Source organism: Nicotiana tabacum, chromosome 13, assembly GCF_000715075.1.
Source record: "Nicotiana tabacum cultivar K326 chromosome 13, ASM71507v2, whole genome shotgun sequence".
NCBI lineage: Eukaryota > Viridiplantae > Streptophyta > Magnoliopsida > Solanales > Solanaceae > Nicotiana > Nicotiana tabacum.
Window position 1 is genome coordinate 16195771 of NC_134092.1, and position 21575 is coordinate 16217345.

The 21575-nt window shown below is 34.3% G+C and overlaps 1 protein-coding gene and 1 non-coding gene across 2 annotated transcripts; both read right to left on the reverse strand.

Moving 5' to 3' along the window:
* Positions 1 to 3534: 3534 nt before the first annotated feature.
* LOC107814065 (mitochondrial uncoupling protein 5-like) lies at positions 3535 to 4920 on the reverse strand. The gene has a single exon (XM_016639395.2). The coding sequence runs from the start codon at positions 4687 to 4689 to the stop codon at positions 3718 to 3720; it is 972 nt and encodes a 323-aa protein (XP_016494881.1). The 5' UTR covers positions 4690 to 4920; the 3' UTR covers positions 3535 to 3717.
* A 10593-nt stretch (positions 4921 to 15513) lies between these two features.
* Positions 15514 to 15595, reverse strand: TRNAS-GCU (transfer RNA serine (anticodon GCU)). Its single transcript has one exon. It is a non-coding gene; the product is annotated as a tRNA-Ser (tRNA).
* Between the last annotated feature and the right edge of the window lie 5980 nt (positions 15596 to 21575).

The following is a 21575-nucleotide window of genomic DNA, read 5'->3' on the forward strand; positions in this document are numbered from 1 at the left end:
TATATATATATATATATATATATATATTAAATTTTTGAAAATATTTACATAGTATAAGGTGATAAAAATTCAAATATAATCAAAAATTAGGTGCTCACAATTGCTACATCTACGATGGAATTAGAATTCGTGGCATGTTTTGAAGCCACAATTCATGCATTATGGCTGCGAAATTTTATTTCAGGACTTGGGGTTGTCGACACCATTACCATGCCGCTGAAAATTTACTGTGATAATTTTGTAGCGGTATTCTTCTCGAAACACGATAAGTACTCCAAAGGTGCCAAACATATGGAATTAAATTACTTTACCGTCAAGGAGAAAGTTCAGAAACAAAGAGTGTCACTTGAGCATATTAGAACTGATCTCATGGTTGCAGATCCGTTAACGAAAGGTTTACAGCCAAAAATATTTAAAGAACATGTACATAGAATAGGTCTTGGCTGTATTTATGACTGATGTATTTATGATGTTTTGACACTCTGAGCTCATTTATGTGTTTATGATATACATTAATGATTTTCTATTTCTCATAATGGTGTACACATTATTGTTTTGAGATATTACAGGATAAGTCTCAATGAGACATTATTGTGGACCATAATATTTTATAGCTTATGGACCTTATACGGTGAGTTGTTAATGTTGTTGTATATGGAAAGGAGTATGTAAACAAATTATATATAATCATCATAACTCACGTTTAGTAGTTTATCGTATTATGTTATTTATGATGGACATTATAGAAGAGATTTGTTTATGCGCAACTCATGTTTATATTATTAAATATTAATATTATGTGATTATTGGGCCAAGTGGAAGAATGTAAGTTTTTCTACGTGTGTGGCCCAATAGGTTTAAGGCCCATAATTAATATTTAATTAATGAGCAAATCTCATTTGTCCGATCGGTTACTTGATGGACATACCGGATTAAATGAGAACCTCTATAAATTGGTCCTCTCCCCACCCATTAGGGTTACCACCTATTATATTCTTCCTTTCCATCACTAAAGGCGGCGGTAACGAAAGCTAGGGCAAGGGGCGAGAAATCAATTCCAATTAACGCTTCCGCTTCGTGATAATGGCTTTCGATTCATTTATGTTTTCTGTAACAATTTTCTGTAAGATTATCATGTTGAAGATTGTGGTATGAATTAAAGTTTATGTTTACAGCTCAGTCCCTTAATCCATGCTTATTGCATCAACATATATGGCTACGCCATTGCATGCTATGAAATTACTTTTACATATTTCCTTTAGGGAACTTTGGCCAAAAAACAAATTGCCATGTTTTTTGGTATTATTTAAAGGGGGGGAAACAACCTTTAAATTATAAAAAGATAAAGAATTCAGTGGATGTGGTAATTAGTTGCAGTAGAAGCTCCAAAAATTGAAGCATCTTATTAGGACCTGTTTGTCCATTAAAAAAAATTCTTTTTCGAATTTGTTTTTCAAAAATATGTTTGGCCATGAAATTTTGCAAGTTTTTGGAAATTTTTCTAGAATGATTTTTCAAAAACCACTTTTTCAAAATTTTCAGAAAAATATTTTCTTCAATCACAAAACTGCAATATTTTTTCAAGTGAAATGCATGTCCAAACATAATTTCAAATTCCAAATACCATTTTTTAACTTAACTCCAAATACTAATTTTTTTTTTCTTCAAAAACTACAATTTTTAAGACCAAACGCCTACTAAGTATGTATAAAGATGCATGTTGTTCAAGAATTCATCATACAATTTCTAAGGATTTGGAACAATGTTCTAGCAAATATCTATCAAAATTAGCTACGAACCAGATAACCTAATAACAAATGCAATGCATGACGAAGAAACATCGTAACAAACAAGGACTTAGTCAACAATTCAGTAACAATAATTCAATTGAGTAACAATAATTCCCTTTAGGGACCCTCAAAAACCCTACTCTCAATTATTCAATTCAATAAAAATAATAGAAGATTCGACATTCATACACTGTTTTAATTTCATTTTGAGACGTGATCGTTCTATATTAATTCATTAGTTCGTGTCGGTCAGATATTTGATAATGGTACTGTTAGTGTCCTTTCTTGCATATTTATTTTTCTGTTTTTTGCTGAAATGGTTCAAGGATATATATTTATTTTATGTATTACTTGGTCACATAAAAAGAATTACATAGGGAATTATATACAATATATAATACTTGCTTGCGTGTCTTTAATTAATTGAAACATGAAACTTACCTATATCATTAACACCATGTGCGAAACACGTGGAAAAAATTGAGAGATTGCTTTTGCGTAATGAAATACTTTACATAAGAAAATCATTTGCAAACATATCTTTCTATTAATAAATTTTTATCACAAAACTTTTTCATAACTGTGAATTTACACCAGCCTTCGTGCTTGCTTACCCCAATTATGGATGTGCTAATTAACACGATATATAAAATGAAGTCTCATATTATATGCTATTTGGGGAAAATATTATATTATGCTAATTGATGAAATCAGTGAAAGTGTCCGCCAAAAGCTTAAACTATATGAAGGAATATAGAGAGTAAGGATTTTAGGATATATATAAGTAGAAGTAAAAATTGACTACGCTACAAGTTTAGTTAGCATAGAAAGAGTGAAGTTGAGGTGAGATTAGACAGTACTAATTGTGGTGCCTAAATACAAACAATTTAGATATTTAGACACATTATTTAGAATAATGAAATGATATGTGAAGATGTTACACATTAAAATCAAAGTCCTCTGGTTGAAATAAAGTAATGCTACCAGAGTGTCATGTATAAATAGAATGATATCTGCCAAAATGAAATATGAGTTCTGTATAATAGTTATAAGAGCAACAATATAGTGAATGTTGGGCCACTAAAATCCGTCTGCAAGATGAATGTGGCAGGGATGCATATGCTAAAATGAATATGCAGTTACTAGATTAGACAAGATATTAAATATGACAACATTCCCCATAAGGTACGAGTAACACATGATAAACTAAGAGAACGTAGTTTGAGATGAATTGATCATCTCATTCGTCGACCTCTAAATATACTGATTTATAGGCGTGAAACCACGTGAGTGATGTTGCTAAAAGAAATTGAGGTAGACTAAAATCACATACAAAGAAATTGACTCGCGCAAGACAATCCAAAATTCTGATTTGCTTGCACAAGATATTGCAGAATTTTGGCAAAGAGATTTCCGTAGCTTGACAAAGTCAATTATTCGATACCCTTTTCTTCTTTAAAATTCAAAACAAAAAGTTGTTGCCTTAACTTTTCCTTTAAAAGAAACTTGCAATTTTCGGTTAATATTTCTCATACTTCTATAGCGTGAATCCTGTATATTTACACTGCTTTCTAGCTCAAAAGACATACACTTTAATAAAATTCGCATGATTGCATCTATCTGATATTGTATTTACTAACTTAAAATCTTATTTTAATCACAATAGTGCAATTGAATTCAAATTGTGCACCTTCTCTTCTTTTTAACGCAAGAACAACACAAGATTAGAAAATTCAACAATTGCTTCAACTTTAATCAGCAATTCTTGTACCAAACGGAACGTCATTTTATCTTGAAGTAGCATAATAATATAATACTAACAAGTGAGAACACAACATCTGGGATTGTGCTACCTCATTCCAAATCTTAATTACCTCTTTTTAATTAAACATCAACTAAATCAAAATTCTTCGTCATCATCAATTAATTAAAAGTCCTTAAGCAATTTCCTGACCTGTTCCAGTGTAACAAAGAGCACAATAGTGAATGGCCCTTGCCTTGAAATTGTTGGGATAAATCCCTTGTAGAGGGCCATTGGTCCCTCGGCTTTTATAGTTTTCATGGCGCAATCGATTGCGCCATTATACGGTGGAGCATTACCTGGCTCCACCTTCATGTTCATCACCCGAGTCTTGATTACATCCACCGGATTCGTCACCACTGCCGCCACGAAACCAGCGGCAAAACTCGCCGTCACGTGGGTCCCGAGTCCGTCCTTCATCAAACCCTTCTCTAAAATCATTTCCTTGAACTGATCATATGATGCCAGCTGTGATGCTGTCACAAGCATGGCACGGTTCACCGTAAGAGATGAACCGCGCCACAGGCTAGTAATACCCTCGTTCTTGCTCATTTGCGTGATAGCATCTACCACGCTCTTGTAATTCCGCCTCTGGGCCGCCGGCAGCCGACCGTCAGCTTGCATGCGGACCATCGCCACGTCAGCAGAGTTTCCGACCGCCGCCCCAATACCGCCGGCGATGAGTCCGGCGATAATCTTTCTACCCAAAGGCATGTTGTTGGTCTTAGGGTCCGTCCATTTTTGCTTCAACATGTCGTACAACCCCATCCGTGTAGTCGAATAAAGGGTTTGCCGGAGAACGGTAGCGGAGATACCGGAGAAGAGGGCGGCGACGCCTTCTTGTGTGACGATACGAACACCGACGGTAACGGGTCCCACACGAGGAACGGCGCGTGGTGTTATTGGCACGTGGGCTTGAGTTGCGTGGTTGGCGGGATGAAAAGCAAGAGCAGGACGAAGAGGAGATGAACTGGGAGTTGAAGAAATAGGCGTTTCGCCTTGAAGTTGCATACGCACCTTGATAAGATCAAGAGGATGAGTACTACAACCAGCAATAATAGAAGCAATGCCTCCTTCAACAAAACCTTTCACCCCCATAATTAATCAAGATCTGTTGTTTCAATTCAAACAAAGAAAAAATGGGAACGATAATCTTGATTAATTATCTGTTTTGAATAAAGACCAGTTGGAATTAGAGGACATCTCACTGGAAACCAGGAGATGAGAATGAAGGGCAAAGGCTGTAGATGCAAAGTGTGGAATGTTGGGTCTCTGAGACATAAGCTGAGAGAGAAGGAAAGAGATGAATTGGTTGGTTGAGAGAAAGAAGGGGGAAAGGAATTTATAGGAAAAAGTAATAAAGAACTACGTGTAGAAAATATCTTTTTCAACTAGCATGTGATATTGTGATTTTACAGCTAAGTTAATTTTATTTCCTCCAATATTTACGCGGATGTGGTCACAACTCAACAACTGCTGGGGATGCTTTGAAATTTTGTTTAAGTTTCTTAATTAGCCACAAGTCCAAATTAGTTAAACTAAAGTTATAACGTTTTAAATTTAGTTCTCTTTGTTTGTCTTCATTTTGTTCTTTAATACACCCTCAGTTTCAATTTACAATATACTCCATTCGTTCACTATTACTTGTTACTTTAGACTTTTCACACGTACATTAAAAAATAATAATTGCAGTATATATTTTACTATATAACCCCTAATAATTGTAGCATTTCAAAAAGTCTTGAGAAATAATTTTAAAAATGAGTAATTACTGATAAGGGTAAAACAGAAAAATAATTGTCTTTCTTTTGATTTAGTGTAATGGACAAGTAAAAATAAAAATATATTTTTAGTATAGTGGACAAGTAAAAGTGAACGGATGAAATATATATTTTACTTTTCTTTTTAATCCGTTTCAAAAATAATATATCTTTCTATATTTAAGTAGCTTTTTAACTCTAACTTTCCGTATGACATATTTAAGATCACAAAATTTAAAGGCATTTTGGTATATTACCCACATCTTTAGCTTAAGACTTTAAGATTTAAAAGACTTTCTTACTTCTTAAACTCAGTATCCAGTCAAATTAATGTTATAATTCTATACTGCTGTAATAAACAATTAAACTTTCTGAAAAAACAAAAACAGAAAGTTAGTAATACTTGTTTAACGAAATAAATTCTGGAAAAAATAGTGTAGGAATAAATCGAGCCCACTGAATACACAGTGTGTCCTTAAGGAAATTATTCCCCTCAAGTACCCGAGGTGCTGGAATATATCCTCCCAGGATAGAACGATTTAACTCACTGGAGTGTTGGTACCAAAACGCCGGTGAACAGCGAGCCACTCGAAGGCTGTAAAACACACTGGAATTTTTGTGCAGAAGAAGAAGCTCAGAAAATTTCGTAAGGAAAGATTCCGGGATTCAAACTCTATTTATAGAGTTGCTGGCATTGTTTCTGAAAAGGTTTGCAACCTTTCAGAAACAGCCATGGCTGTTGAAAAAGGGTTGTTTGAAATATTGCGGGAAAAATGTATTTAAAATAATCCGAAAAAGAAAACGGGCCTGATCAAACCGGGTCGCGGGTCATGGGTTATTCCGGATTGAATTTTTTGTTAATTATTTATTTAATTAATTAAATAATTGAAAAAATTTTGTCCAAAAAGATTAATCAATCAATCTTTGACCAAATCCAAATCCAAATCCAAATCCGAAGCCGAAGCCGAAGCCGAATCCGAAGCCGAGCCGAGCCGAGCGACGACGACGACGGCGCGAGGCTTGCCTTTTTCTTAACTCTTTAAGAGCTAGAAGAAGAGCAATTATATATATACCCATCAAAAGCCTTTTCTTCATCCGATATGGGACAATGTCCCTTTGCCAAGGAAAACTCAAATATTTTATTTTTTCTCCATTTTTCATTCACCCTCTTTAAGCTACACAAGCTTAAAATTCCAACAATCCCCCACATGAATGGGGAATGGCTATAAAATAAAGGAATGCACGGACGCGTGTGTGTTTTACATGCAAGAATTAATTACATCTGGATAAGTAGGTTTTCCTTTGAACTTTCCGTAGTGAACTTATATTGGATATACTCGATCAATCGGTAGATTTGATATCTTTGAACCGTCAAGCTTTGTTGTATACCTAGACAACATAAGTCACACAATCAATCCTTAACCATATATGGTTCTCACGATTTTGTTCGTTTCAGCCATGAACACCGCCTGGTTTCATGAGTGCTTAGAGAATGGGCCTTTACTTTCATTCCCCTTTAAGCGGCTTACACTTCACACTCACATAGGTAATTTCTAAACGTGTAATCCTATAGACACACTATCTGGTCATATCCTGCCAGACTTAGCAAATCATTAAAAAAACCTTTAAGCTTTGTTGACTCATTAAAAAGCCTTAATGCTTTACCTCGATTTCTGAACATTGTCTTCATTACGAGAATGGGTTGAGTTATTTGACAATATTGAACCGTCATTCATAACTTTGTTTGATCTCTTTGAACCTAGCTCGTGGGGTCTCCAGTCTGCTAGGTAGAGTTACCGTTATGATGACTTGTCCTAGACCTTAACCTCATTCTCTTTGATGATCTTTCAACTGCCTCTCTAGATAGGCCTTTTGTAAGTGGATCCGACACGTTATCTCTTGACTTTATGTAGTCAATTGTGATAACACCACTAGAGAGTAGTTATCTAACGGTATTGTATCTCCGTCGTATATGACGAGATTTTTCGTTATACATAACGCTCCCTGCCCTGCCTATTTTCGCTTGACTATCACAATGTATACAAATAGGTGCCAAAGGTTTGGGCCAAAATGGAATATCTTCCAAGAAATTCTGGAGCCATTCAGCTTCTTCACCGGCCTTATCTAAAGCTATGAATTCAGATTCCATTGTAGAACGGGCGATACACGTTTGTTTGGATGATTTTCAAGACACTTCTCCACCCCCAATTGTGAAAACATATCCACTCGTAGATTTAACTTCAGATGATCCAGTGATCCAATTTGCATCACTATATCCCTCGATCACGGAGGGGTATTTGTGATAATCCAAAGCGTAATTTTGGGTATATTTGAGATACCTCAAAACTTGTTTCATTGCCATCCAATGTATGTGATTGGGATTAATTGTAAACCGACTCAGTTTACTAATAGCACATGCTATATCTGGTCGTGTAAAATTCATGATATACATCAAACTTCCCAATACTCTTGCATAATTCAGTTGTGAGTCACTTTCACCTTCATTCTTTTGAAGTACATAACTCACGTCAATTGGAGTCTTGGCAATTTTGAAATCCAAATACTTGAACTTGTCAAGTACCTTTTCAATGTAGTGAGACTGTGATAATGCTAGACCTTGTGGAGTCTTGTGAATTCTGATTCCTAAGATCACATCAGCAACTCCTAAGTCTTTCATATTGAATTTGCTAGCCAACATGCGCTTAGTAGCATTTATATCTGCCATGTTTTTGCTCATTATCAACATGTCATCAACATATAAACAAACAATGACTTTATGACCTGGAGTGTTTTTAATGTAAACACATTTGTCGCACTCGTTGATTTTAAACCCACTTGCCAATATTATTTGGTCAAATTTGGCATGCCATTGTTTGAGTGCTTGTTTAAGTCCATAAAGTGACTTAACAAGTTTGCACACTTTCTTTTCTTTACCAGTTACCACAAAACCCTCAGGTTGTTCCATGTAAATCTCTTCCTCTAATTCTCCATTTAAGAAAGTTGTTTTAATACCCATTTGATGGATTTCAAGACCATACACGGCCGTTAGTGTCACTAACACCCTAATAGATGTTATCCTCGTTACTGGCGAGTAAGTGTCAAAGTAATCAAGGCCTTCCTTTTGTCTATAACCTTTGACAACAAGTCTTGCCTTATATTTTTCAATAGTGTCATCAGCTTTCACTTTTCGTTTAAAGATCCATTTCGAACCTAAAGGCTTATTTCCCAGAGGAAGATCTACCAATTCCCATGTATGGTTATCCAAAATTGATTGAATCTCACTATTGACTGCCTCTTTCCAAAATGCTGAATCAGAAGATGACATAGCTGCTTTAAAAGTTTGAGGCTCATTTTCAAGCAAGAATGTCACAAAATCTTGTCCAAAGGAAGTAGATGTTCTTTGACGTTTGCTACGCTTTGGATCTTCTATACTTGGAGTATTTTCCTTTGGTTCTTCCCGAGGTCGTTTAGGTCTTTCACTTAACGACTCACATTCAGTTTTATACGGATAGATTTTTTCAAAGAATTCAGCATTATCTGATTCCATTACCGTATTAACGTGAATTTTGGGATTATCGGATTTATGAACCCAAAACCGACATGCTTTACTATTTGTAGCATATCCAATGAAAACGCAATCAACAGTTTTTGGTCCTATTTTAACCCTTTTAGGTAAAGGAACTTGTACCTTTGCTAGACGCCCCCACACTTTGAAATATTTCAAGTTGGGTTTTCTTCCTTTCTATTTTTCATATGGAATAGATTGCATTTTGTTGTGGGGTACTCTGTTGAGTATTCGGTTAGCTGTAAGGATAGTTTCGCCCCACAAACTCTGCGATAATTCAGAACTTATTAATAAAGAATTCATCATTTCCTTTAATGTCCGATTTTTCCTTTCCGCAATTTCATTGGATTGAGGTGTGTAAGGTGCAGTAGTTTGATGGATAATTCTATATTCCGAACACATTTCTGCAAATGGAAATTCATATTCTCCACCCCTATCACTTCTAATCATTTTGATCTTTTTATTCAATTGATTCTCCACTTCATTCTTGTATTGCTTAAATGCTTCAATTGCTTCATCCTTACTATTAAGCAAATAAACATAACAATATCGAGTGCAGTCGTCAATAAAAGTAATAAAATACTTTTTTTCGCCTCGAGATGGTGTCGATTTCATATCACAAATGTCAGTATGAATTAAGTCTAAAGGATTTGAATTCCTTTCAATAGACTTATAAGGATGTTTTACAAACTTAGACTCAACACATATTTGACATTTTGATTTATTACACTCGAATTTAAGCAACATTTCTAAATTAATTAACTTTCGCAAGGTTTTGTAATTGACATGTCCTAAACGAATATGCCATAAATTATTTAACTCCAATAAATAAGAAGAAGCAGCAATTTTATTCATACTGTCAACAACAATTACATTTAGTTTGAAGAGGTCCTTTGTGAGGTAGCCCTTTCCAACATACATTTCATTCTTGCTTACAACAACTTTATCAGAAACAAATACACATTTGAATCCATTCTTAACAAGCAAAGAAGTAGAAACTAAATTCTTCCTAATAATAGGAACATGAAGAACGTTGTTGAGCGTTAATACCTTGCCGGAAGTCATCTTCAGGAATATCTTCCCATAACCTTCAATCTTGGCTGTTGCAGTATTTACCATGGAAAGCTCTTCTTCGGGACCAGCAGTAGAGTAAGTCGCAAATGCTTCCTTGACAACACAAACATGTCGAGTAGCTCCAGAGTCAATCCACCACTCCTTCGGATTTTCAACTAGGTTGCATTCCGAAAGCATTGCACATAGATCATCAATGTCATCATTCTTCTCCACTATGTTGGCCTGTCCCTTCTTCTTATACTTTTTCAGGAAACGACAATCAGGGGCTTTGTGATCGATTTTTTCACAATTGTAGCAGCTACCCTTGAATTTCTTTTTGTTCTGCTCCTTAGTCTGTCCAGAAGACCTCTTTCTCTTCTTACTTTTTGGAGCAATCTCCTCAACGATATTAGCTCCCATGATCGTTGAATTTCCACGAGATTTCTTCTCGGCTGTTTTGTTGTCTTCCTCAATCTTGAGACGAATCACAAGATCTTCCAACTTCATTTCTTTGCGCTTGTGCTTAAGATAGTTCTTGAAATCTCTCCACGAAGGAGGAAATTTTTCAATCATTGCAGCCACTTGAAATGTTTCATTCACGACTATACCTTCAGCAATAAGGTCATGAAAAATAAGTTGAAGCTCCTGAACTTGGGTTCTAATAATTTTACTGTCTATCATTTTATAGTCTAGAAACTTGGCAACCACGAACTTCTTCAAGCATGCATCTTCAGTCTTGTACTTCTTCTCAAGTGTGTCCCATAATTCTTTCGAAGTATTCATCGCACTGTACACATTGTACAAGTCATCCTCTAAAGCGCTTAAGATATAGCCTTTACAAAGAAAATCTGCCTGCTTCCACGCCTCAACAATCATGAATTTTTCGTTGTCCGGTATGTCCGCAGCAGGCACTGGAGGTCCTTCACTAGTGAATTTCTGCATACCAAGTGTGGTAATCCAGAAGAATACCCTTTACTGCCATTCTTTGAAGTTGGCTCCAAAAAGTTTTCCCGATTTCTCTGCCGGTGGAACAACAGTCCGGCTTGACGAGGCTATCGTCGTTGCCGCAATAGTCGCAGAAGAATTTCCATTATCAATTGCCATTTCTCACTGTAAACAACAGAAGAGTTCAATTAATGGCAAAATCAGAACAGTAAATAATACTGTTATTAACAAAAACAGTATCTATTATAAATAAAATCGAAGTTTTTATATACTGTTTCACAGAAAAACGATGAAGTTTTTATGTTCTTCAAATCGTTTTACGAATTTCAATATTCTGATGAAGTTTTTATATCTTCAAATCAGAATAGTAAAATTTAGAAGGAGTAGAAAACCACATAGGTTTTAATCTCCACAAACAAAATACAGAATATAAATAAAATAATTTCCTTAAGAATGTTATAATTCTGTACTGCTGTAATAAACAATTAAACTTTCTGCAAAAATAAAAACAGAAAGTTAGTAATACTTGTTTAACAAAATAAATTCTGAAAAAAATAGTGTAGGAATAAATCGAGCCCACTGAATACACAGTGTGTCCTTAAGGAAATTATTCCCCTCAAGTACCCGAGGTGTTGGAATATATCCTCCCAGGATAGAACGATTTAACTCACTGGAGTGTTGGTACCAAAACGCCGGTGAACAGCGAGCCACTCGAAGGCTGTAAAACACACTGGAATTTTTGTGCAGAAGAAGAAGCTCAGAAAATTTCGTAAGGAAAGATTCCGGGATTCAAACTCTATTTATAGAGTTGCTGGCATTGTTTCTGAAAAGGTTTGCAACCTTTCAGAAACAGCCATGGCTGTTGGAAAAGGGTTGTTTGAAATATTGCGGGAAAAATATATTTAAAATAATCCGAAAAAGAAAACGGGTCTGACCGAACCGGGTCGCGAGATTGAATTTTTCGTTAATTATTTAATTAAATAATTGAAAGGAATTTAATCAATCAATCTTTGACCGAAGCCGAAGCCGAAGCCGAGCGAGCGACGACGACGGCGGCGCGAGGCTTGCCTTTTTCTTAACTCTTTAAGAGCTAGAAGAAGAGCAATTATATATATACCCATCAAAAGCCTTTTCTTCCTCCGATATGGGACAATGTCCCTTTGCCAAGGGAAACTCAAATATTTCATTTTTCCTCCATTTTTCATTCACTCTTTTTAAGCTACACAAGCTTAAAATCCCAACAATTAAAACACATAAATTGAAACGTAGAGAATACAAAAATACAAGTTTTAATTAGAATAAAATGACTCATGACATATAGGAGTCTAGAGAAGCGGAGCTAGGAGAAGAATAAAGAAAATCCTTGAAATAAGTTGAACCTTAATCCACTTAGATATAAAGTGAAAGTGCTATTTTTTAAAACAAAAATTACAGAATTAAGAATCTTACACGAGAGAGAATACTATAAATTGCTATTTTTATTTAAAACTATTTAAAATTGTGAAGAAAGAACATACTCTCATTCAATTTATTACTTGCCTTTATTATTTTCTTAAACTTCATGTTTAATCAAATTATACAAACAAATGGATGGATGAAGCACTAAAATAGTTGACTTCTCCAAACAGCAATAGTGTTATATAAAGGGCTAGATTTTATATATATATATATATATATATATATATATATATATATATATATATATATATATATTAACTTGCTTATTTATATCTTTATTTTTTTCTTTTTAGTTCAAATTATTATTTTAAAATTAAGTGAGAAGGAAAGGAGAAATATGAGGAGAATTATAAAATAGGAAATCGAACTCTTACTAATAAAAAAAATTCAAATAGCCAACCAATTGAAATATTAAAATTCCTTCTTTAGTTCAAGAGGGGTCAAAAGCAATTTAATACCTTATCTTGTTACTTGAGGCATCTGACTTTTATGGTAAGTTGACTGCATTATCAGTTTTTAATATTACCTCTTACTTCGTTCGAAAAAAGAAAGAAAACAAGAAAAGAAAAGAGAGAGCCACTATGTTCAACCCAGTCTCTAAGCGAATTAGAGCGGCCGGTCTATATATAGTGGAAAATTGCCTCAACTTGCATTATGTGAGTTAGAGCGGCCGGAAAAAAGTGACTTTTAAGCATAACTATTTTTTTTAGTTTTTGAGCTTGTTTTACAAACAAACATTAATGTGTTTGAATAGAAGTGCTTAAATTTAAAAAAAAAAAACTATTAAAATATTTGGTAAACAAATGCTGATAAGTATTTTTTTTCTATTAAAATGATCGAGATGCCCTTAAAGTTGTCAACACTAAAAATAAGCTTATTGATGCATTTTTAATTTTAAATTAACTCAAATGCAGATTAATTTGTGTATCAATTCAGTTTAATTTATAATACTTATTAGATAAAATTATTTTAATTAATATAAAGTACTTATTAGGTAAAACATCAATTAATATACTTAAATTATATAAACAATTCATATAATATTACCACTAAGTAAATAAATTAACGTAAAGTACTTTTCAAAATCGAAGAACCGTGTAAAAGTTACTTTCTTGCCTTCTGCTTTCATTTTTGATTAGGCAAATAAATCAAAAATGGAATCTGAAGGAGTTAGAAAGCTTTTGAAGTTGAGAAACAAGTATTGCTAATCAATTTAAAATGTTCCTGAGGTTATGATACCAGTTAGGAAGAAATGGGAAGAAAAATAAACAGGTTAGAGGTTTTATTAAGAGAGTGTACTTTGGTAATTGTAGAAGTATGTAAGGGATAATAGGGTAAATTATGTGGTCAAACTCAGGTAGCTTTTAAGCCCAAAAAAAAAATAAGTTGAGATAGACCAACTTATTACTTTTGGCTTGTTTTTAATTTTTTTTGGCTTAAAAGTACTTGACTTTTTGTATTTGCCAAACACCAAGATAAGCTAAAAAGTATTTTAAGCTGGTTTGACGAAATTTTAAGCCAATCCAAACATCCTCTTGATGAAACACTTATTGCAGCTTGATTCGGAATTAAGAAACAAAGACGCAATAAAAAAATTAATTAACACGACTTGGTGGCACAAGATCTAGATCATTATATCCAAAACTATTCGATTTTTAAATATGAACCATCAGGACATCTCATACAAGACAAGTAATTCGCACATTTTTAATTACCCAAATTTTAAAGTCAAAATTTTTATAATTTTAATTAGTATAAGATAAGATGATCTCATTAAAGTTATAATAATAGGTTTGAACTTGATGAAAATGCCAATTATCGATTTAAAAATGTATCATTCTACAATATTTTGGCAATTTGAAAACAAAGGAAAATCATGAAGTCAAAAATTGCCACTTGAAAAAGTTAAAAGGGCAAGGTTGAAAAATGAGGAAACCTAAAGAGTTTTCTGTTAAACGTCACATTAAATTAATTAATTAGGGGCCAAATGATAACGCTTGACTTGGACTCCACCTTTTGTGACCTTTTCTATGTCACCAAAACATAAATGAAAGACGAGATTGAGAGAAACTATAAAAAAAAAAGCATCAAAGAAAATTCAACTGACACGTGTCATTATCTAAAGAGTCGCCAAGAAGCTGGAAAGACCCGACCGAGTCACCGCGTCTTGAAATATCCTCGGGAGTTTTTCAGGGAAGGGCTACTTGGGGAAGGTGTTGATTGACTTTTCTAATTGTCAATTTCTGCAACAATAACAATAATTTATACGCAAATCTTACTCTTAATTTTTATCTCATTAAGATAAAAATATTATTTTTGATAGAACATCAACTAAAGAAAAAATATTTTAAAAGAAAACTGGTAGTGAAGAAGCCATTGGAAAGCATTAAAGAAAGCGTTAAAGAAAGCGTTACAAAATAATTGAAGATACGAGAATAACAACAGCAAAGGAGAAGTATCAACAAGACAAGACGAGACTATTATCTTAAAGTAATAAGATAATCGAAGTACTGAAAAAATAAGACAAGACGAGAATAGTATTAATAATACTAATATGAAAAGAAAAGAAGATAATGAGCTCCTAACTACCCCCAAGCCTCTCTTACAGTAAAGTGAGACAGTGCTCGATTACCTACTAATCTTCTTTCCTAATTCGATTAATATAAATTTTTCATGGAAAAGTGCTAATTTGCATCATGAAAAAAATTTCCATTTTATGATAAATTATTCACTAGGCTCAATTTTTCATTATTTTTCGTTTTACTTTATGTTATTGTTTTTCTAGTAGTTTGTTTTAGAGCAATGATATTTTTTATGTTTTAAATAATCTAATTTTAAATTTCTCATTTTGCTGTAAATGGTATGTCTAATAGCTAAAAAATATTATATTACTAAATTTAAACTTATAAATTTTAGAAGAAAAAAATACTTTTCATGAGTTTTTTGTCTGAGTTAAACTCCAAAAGATAAATGAAAATGGAATGGACCTTTTCTTGTGTTGATTTCTGACCAAATAATAAAAATAGGTTATATAAAAGGTCACCAAGGATTACAAGAAGGAACAGCTTGGCATTTTCTTACGTGGCAGATTGTTACTCCAAATTTGTTGATTATTAAAAGTTGACAACAGAAAAAGGAAATCGTCGCCTGAGAGATTCGAACTCTCGCGGGGAAACCCCATGTACTTAGCAGGCACACGCCTTAACCACTCGGCCAAAGCGACTTGTTGAATGGAAACGTAGTTTATTAGTTTTATAACTTTCTTTACTCCTTTAAAATAACTTATCTATTTATTTATTTTGCTGCTATAATAATAAACTAGGATGAGACATAGGTGTTATTGTTGTATTCTTCAATAATAATGTACTGTAACACGCTAAATTTTGGTCTAGAAAGTAGGCAATATACTCCCAACTTTCAATATGTAGAAAATGGGGATCATAAACGGAGAAGCAAAAAGAATTAGAAATAGCTTGATTTACAACTGGTAATTGAAAAATAGTAACAATTTCAAAAGTAATCGAAATTTAGTCACCCTTTCATGTAAAGATAAAATATGAATAAAAATACCCTTAAAAATCTAGAAAAATCCCAGCATAATAGAGTTCGATTTTTTTACATATGAGATTCCAGCATAATGTGCTGAAATTTCATAATGTGCTGGAGTTACAACATAATATGTTGGAAGTTTATACACATGAGCTCCATAATCCATCATATTATGTTGGTACTTTCCGTATTTTAACTAAAACAATGACTATTTTTTAATGACTTTGCAACCGAAAACTGGCTAGCTCATACTATTTTCACAAGGAAAGGAGGGTTACCTTACCTGTTTGGACTAAATTCAAACTGTAATATAGTCAAACCTCTTTATAACGGTCACTCTCTACAATAATACTTCACTATAACGGTCAAGTTTTTTTTTGAACTAATTTTTCATGTTAATTTTATAATATATATTCTCTATAATATCACTTCACAATAGCAGTCAAAAAATATCGAAATATACATGACTATTATAGAGAAGTTTGACCGTAAATAAAAGTCATAAAACAGATTCAACACCATAAAAAAGGATTCCCCTGCACAAATTCTCCACCGGCTAGTGTGATGAACACCTCGTCTTTTTCTTGCTTTATTGGCAAAATTGTTCTCAGAATATTATCATGTTATAGCATCAAGTAAAGTTGAGTTCTTAATTATTGTAACCAAAAATTCCTCGCCCCAACTTGACAATACCAAATTTGTTTATGCTAGGCAATATACCATTTACTTCTTGGATTGTTCTTCCTCTTTTGGAAGTATATATAAATATGTGGAATCAAAAGGGTATCTAAGTATTTAAAAATGAGATATGCAATAAGTACTAAGTCAGTCAAATTACACTATGCATGTAACTAAATCATTTTACATCATGAGTGGATATGACAAACACAAACATGATCAAAAAATGATTTGTTAAGGGAAGAAAATTAGTGCAATTATATATTCTTCCTTTTCAGTCAGAAGTTAAAGCAAATTAATGGAAAAACTTTAAACTTATAATCCTCAACCTTATCCATATTAAACCACTTCTATATTAGCAAATGACAGAAAAGAAAAGAAGTCTATTCTTCCTCTTTAGGTTATATATTGCCATTTTCACTATTCAAAAGACGAGTATATATACAAATCAAAGACTCAGTATTATTCTCATTGAAACACACTTTAGTTGTATATGAATATGAATTTCATCCAACACAAAACCCTCTTCTTTTTCCTCTTCTTGGCATTAAACTTTACACAAAAAATAAATGGAGCTGCAGTTCACATTCATATAGTCAATGGTTTACCTGCAAATTCTCCTACATTAACAATTCATTGTGCATCAGGAGATGATGATTTAGGGTACCATGACCTTCCCATATATGGGGATTTTAATTTCTCATTTCGTGAGAATATTTGGGGAAGAACTCTTTACTTTTGTCATTTTTGGTGTGGCTCAAAAGATAAAAGGTTTAATGTGTTTTTTGATTCTGATGGGAGTACACCTTCTGGTCCATTTTATTATTTGGTTAAGGATGATGGATTTTATTTAGCTAGAAGGGATAATCCTGCTCCTGAAGACTACTCTATGTTTGAGACTTGGTAAATGTAGGAGCAATAATGAATTTCCAATTCTCTTATTTATGGAATTGTAGGCTTTATTTTATAAAAACATTCATAGTTATGCATTGATGTAAATTAGTATCACCATTTTATCATCATCATAAGATTAGTGTTTAAAAGAATAGTAAGTATGGTGCATTTTTACGCTTTGAAATAATCGAATCTCAAGGTGAGTAAAAGTATGTTTGGTCAAGCTATCAAAAATTATCTATTTTGAAAAGTACTTTTGTTTAAAAGTATTTTTTTTGTTCAAAAGTATTTTTTGCTTTTTGTAAACAAATTGTGTTTGGCCAATCTTTCCAAAAAGTACTTTTGACTATCAAATTACTAAAAGGGACAGTAAAAATTCAGTTTGTAATTACTATTATTTAAAAAAAGATATGAATTTAAATATTTATTATAAAGGAATTCAACTAAAATATAAAACATAAAGTAACAATATAAATTAAAGATTTTAATTAATATAAAATATAGTTATTCCAAAACAATAATATTGTATATCTCGTATTACTTATTATCTACAAGATGATTTAAATATATCAAAACACATCAACAACAACAACAACAATAACATACCCAGTGTAGTCCCACAAGTGGGGTGTGGTGAGGGTAGAGTGTACGCATGCAGACCTTATCCCTACCTTTAAAAAGGCAGAGAGGCTATTTTCGGAAGACCCTCAGCTCAGGAAGGAAGAGGGGAGGGGTAATAACAAGCAAAACAACCAAAACAAAATACAAAACTAGCAAAGGTAATGCATTCAGAAAATAGAAATACAAGACAACAACAAGTAGTAATAGAAAACTAGCCAAAAAAATAAAAGTTGCTACAGAAGGCACCAAGTGGTGTGTCAAAGCTACTGCTACAAACAAGGATAATACTCGACCATCTAACTATCTACCTTTATTCTCAACCTCCACACATTCCTATCCATGGTCATGTCCTCAGTAAGCTGAAGCAACGCCATATCTTGTCTAATCATCTCCCCACAATACTTCTTCGGTCTGCCTCTACCTCTCCGTTTGCCCTCACATGCCAGCCTCTCACACCTCCTAACCGAAGCATTAGCACCTCTCCTCTTCACATGCCCGAACCATCTAAGTATCGCTTTCCGTATTTTGTCCTCCACAGGTGCCACACCCACCTTGTCCCGAATAACATCATTTCTAATTTTATCTAACTTGGTATGCCCACACATCCATCTCAACATCCTTATCTACGCCAACTTCATCTTCTGGACATGGGATGTCTTAACCGGCCAACACTCTGCCCCATACAACATAGTCAGCCTGACCACCGCTCTATATAACTTACCTTTAAGTTTTGGTGACACATTCTTATCACACAGAACACCGAAAATGAGCCTCCATTTCATCCATCCCGCCTCAATATGGTGTGTGACATCCTTGTCAATCTCCCCATTCCCTTGTATAATAGACCCAAGGTATTTGAAACTTTCTCTCTTAGGGATGACTTGTGACTCAAGTCTTATGTCTCCGTCCTCTTCCTGAGTCGCACCACTGAACTTGCACTTCAAGTACTCTGTTTTGGTCCTGCTCAACTTGAAACCTTTAGACTCCAAAGTCTGTCTCTAAACCTCTAACCTCTTGTTAACACCATAACACATCTCGTCAATCAGTATAATGTCATCTACAAACAACATGCACCAAGGCACCTCCCCTTGAATGTGACGCGTCAACGCATCGACCGCCAAGGCAAATAGAAATGGGATGAGTGCTGACCCCTGGTGCAGCCCCATCATAACCGGAAAGTGTTCCGAGTCCCCCCTCCCCCCCTCCCACTGTTCTCATCCGAGTCTTAGCACCCTCGTACATGTCCTGAATAGCTCTAATGTATGCAACATGAACGCCTCTAGCCTCCAAACATCTCCATAGAATCTCCCTCGGCACTTTATCGAAAGCCTTCTTTAAGTCGATGAACACCATATGTAAATCCCTCTTCCTCTCCCTATATTGCTCCATCAACCTCCTAACAAGGTGAATAATTTTTGTAGTCGAACGTCCCGACATAATCTGAATTGGTTTTCTGAGATAGGCACAATCCTTCTCACCCTCAACTCCACCACCCTCTCCCATACTTTCATAGTATGGTTCAGTATCTTGTTACCCCGATAATTGTTATAATTTTAGATATCTCCCTTGTTCTTATACAACGGTACTATCGTACTCCATCTCCATTCCTCGGGAATCTTCTTCGTCCTAAAAATGACACTAAATAGCCAAGTTAGGCATTCCAAGCCCACCCTACCCACGCTCTTCCAGAATTCTACCGGAATTTCGTCATGCCCGGTCGCTCTTCTCCTGGTCATCTTACGCATCGCCCCCTCTACCTCCGCAACTTTAATATGCCTGCAATACCCAAAATCCTGACACTCTTGGAGTTTTCTAAGTCCCACGACACAATGTTCATATCCCCTTCATTATTCAGGAATTTATAGAAGTACGTATGCCATCTCTGTCGAATCAGAGCCTCGTCCAACAACACCCTACCTTCCTCATCATTGATGCATTTGACTTGGTCCAGGTCACGGGCCTTCCTTTCTCGCACCTTGGCTAACCTGTACAACTTCTTGTCCCCTCCCTTGCCTCCAATTTCTTCATACAAGCGCTCAAATGAGGCAGTCTTGGCCGCAATAACTACTAACTTTGCTTTCTTCTTAGCCACCTTATACTACTCCCTGTTCGTCCTCTTCTCCTCATTGTCCCTGTTTTCCACAATCTTTAAATAAGCCACTTTCTTGGATTCCACCTTACTTTGGACCTCAATGCTCCACCACCAATCCCCCTTTTGGCCACCAGAAGGGCCATTCGAGACCTCCAATATCTCCCTAGCAGCCTCCCTAATGCAATTCGTAGTCGCGGTTCACATACCACTCGTGTCCCCACTGCTCTTCCATGCCCCCATAGCTTGCAGCTTATCCCCCAACTCCTATGCACTGACCTTAATCCCAAAGCTCCCCACTTGATCCTAGGAAGACCATACACAACCCTCTTTCTTCACTTCCTCTTAATCTCCAAATCCATGACTATGAGCCTATGCTGGGTCGTGAGGTTCTCACCGGGGATGACCTTGCAATCCACGTACAGACCTCTATCTGACTTTCTGAGTAGTAGATAATCAATCTGGGTCCTGGCTGCCGAACTCTGAAAAGTAACCAAGTGCGCCTCCTTCTTCGGGAAACTCGAGTTAGCAATTACCAAATCAAACGTCTTAGCAAAATCCAGCAGTGAAGTTCCTCCCTCCGTTCCTACCTCTAAAATCGAAGCCTCTGTGCATATCAAAACACATCATTCAATATATATTAAAAATTTACTTTTATAAATCACTATATAAAAGAAGAGATATATTTATAATAGAGAGAATATTCCAAAGAGGAATAAGAGAAAGAGAATAAAAAAGAGAAGAAATGTATGGTAAAAAAAATTCTATTAATAAGGGATAATTTAAAATATATAAATTTATTGTAAGGATATTTTTGTTTTAAACAAATTTAGTTTTTGCTTAAAGAGAATAAAAAGCTTCTTGAAAAGTACTTTTCAGAAGTGTTTTGTTCAAAAGTACTTTTGAAAAAAAATAGTTTGTGTTTGGATAATTCATTTAAGAAGTACTTTTTGCAATATTTGATAAACAAATTGTGCTTGGCCAATCTTTCTAAAAAGTACTTTTAAATGTCACATTACCAAAAAGTATAGTACCAAGGTCTTATAGTTATTTAAAAGAGAAAAATAAACTTAAATATTTATCGTAAGAGACTTTTATTATTTATTAAAATATAAAACATAAAGTAAACATACATATTAAAGATTTAAATCAATATAACATATATAATTATACCAAAGCATATAATATTATCTAGTATAATTGCTTATTTTCATCATTCAGTATGAATTTGAAGTCTATTCCACAAATTACTATATATTGATAATCCACCATGAAATAATAAGCAAAGTCACTCACACATGATAATATTTTTCAACAACTTCATCTCTAATTCTATAACACAACGTCTCCATATTAGTAGAAGACTTGCCTA

What these genes read in the sequence shown, in the direction of transcription:
- LOC107814065 (XM_016639395.2), bottom strand. Translation starts at nt 4,689, where the DNA reads ATGGGGGTGAAAGGTTTTGTTGAAGGAGGCATTGCTTCTATTATTGCT.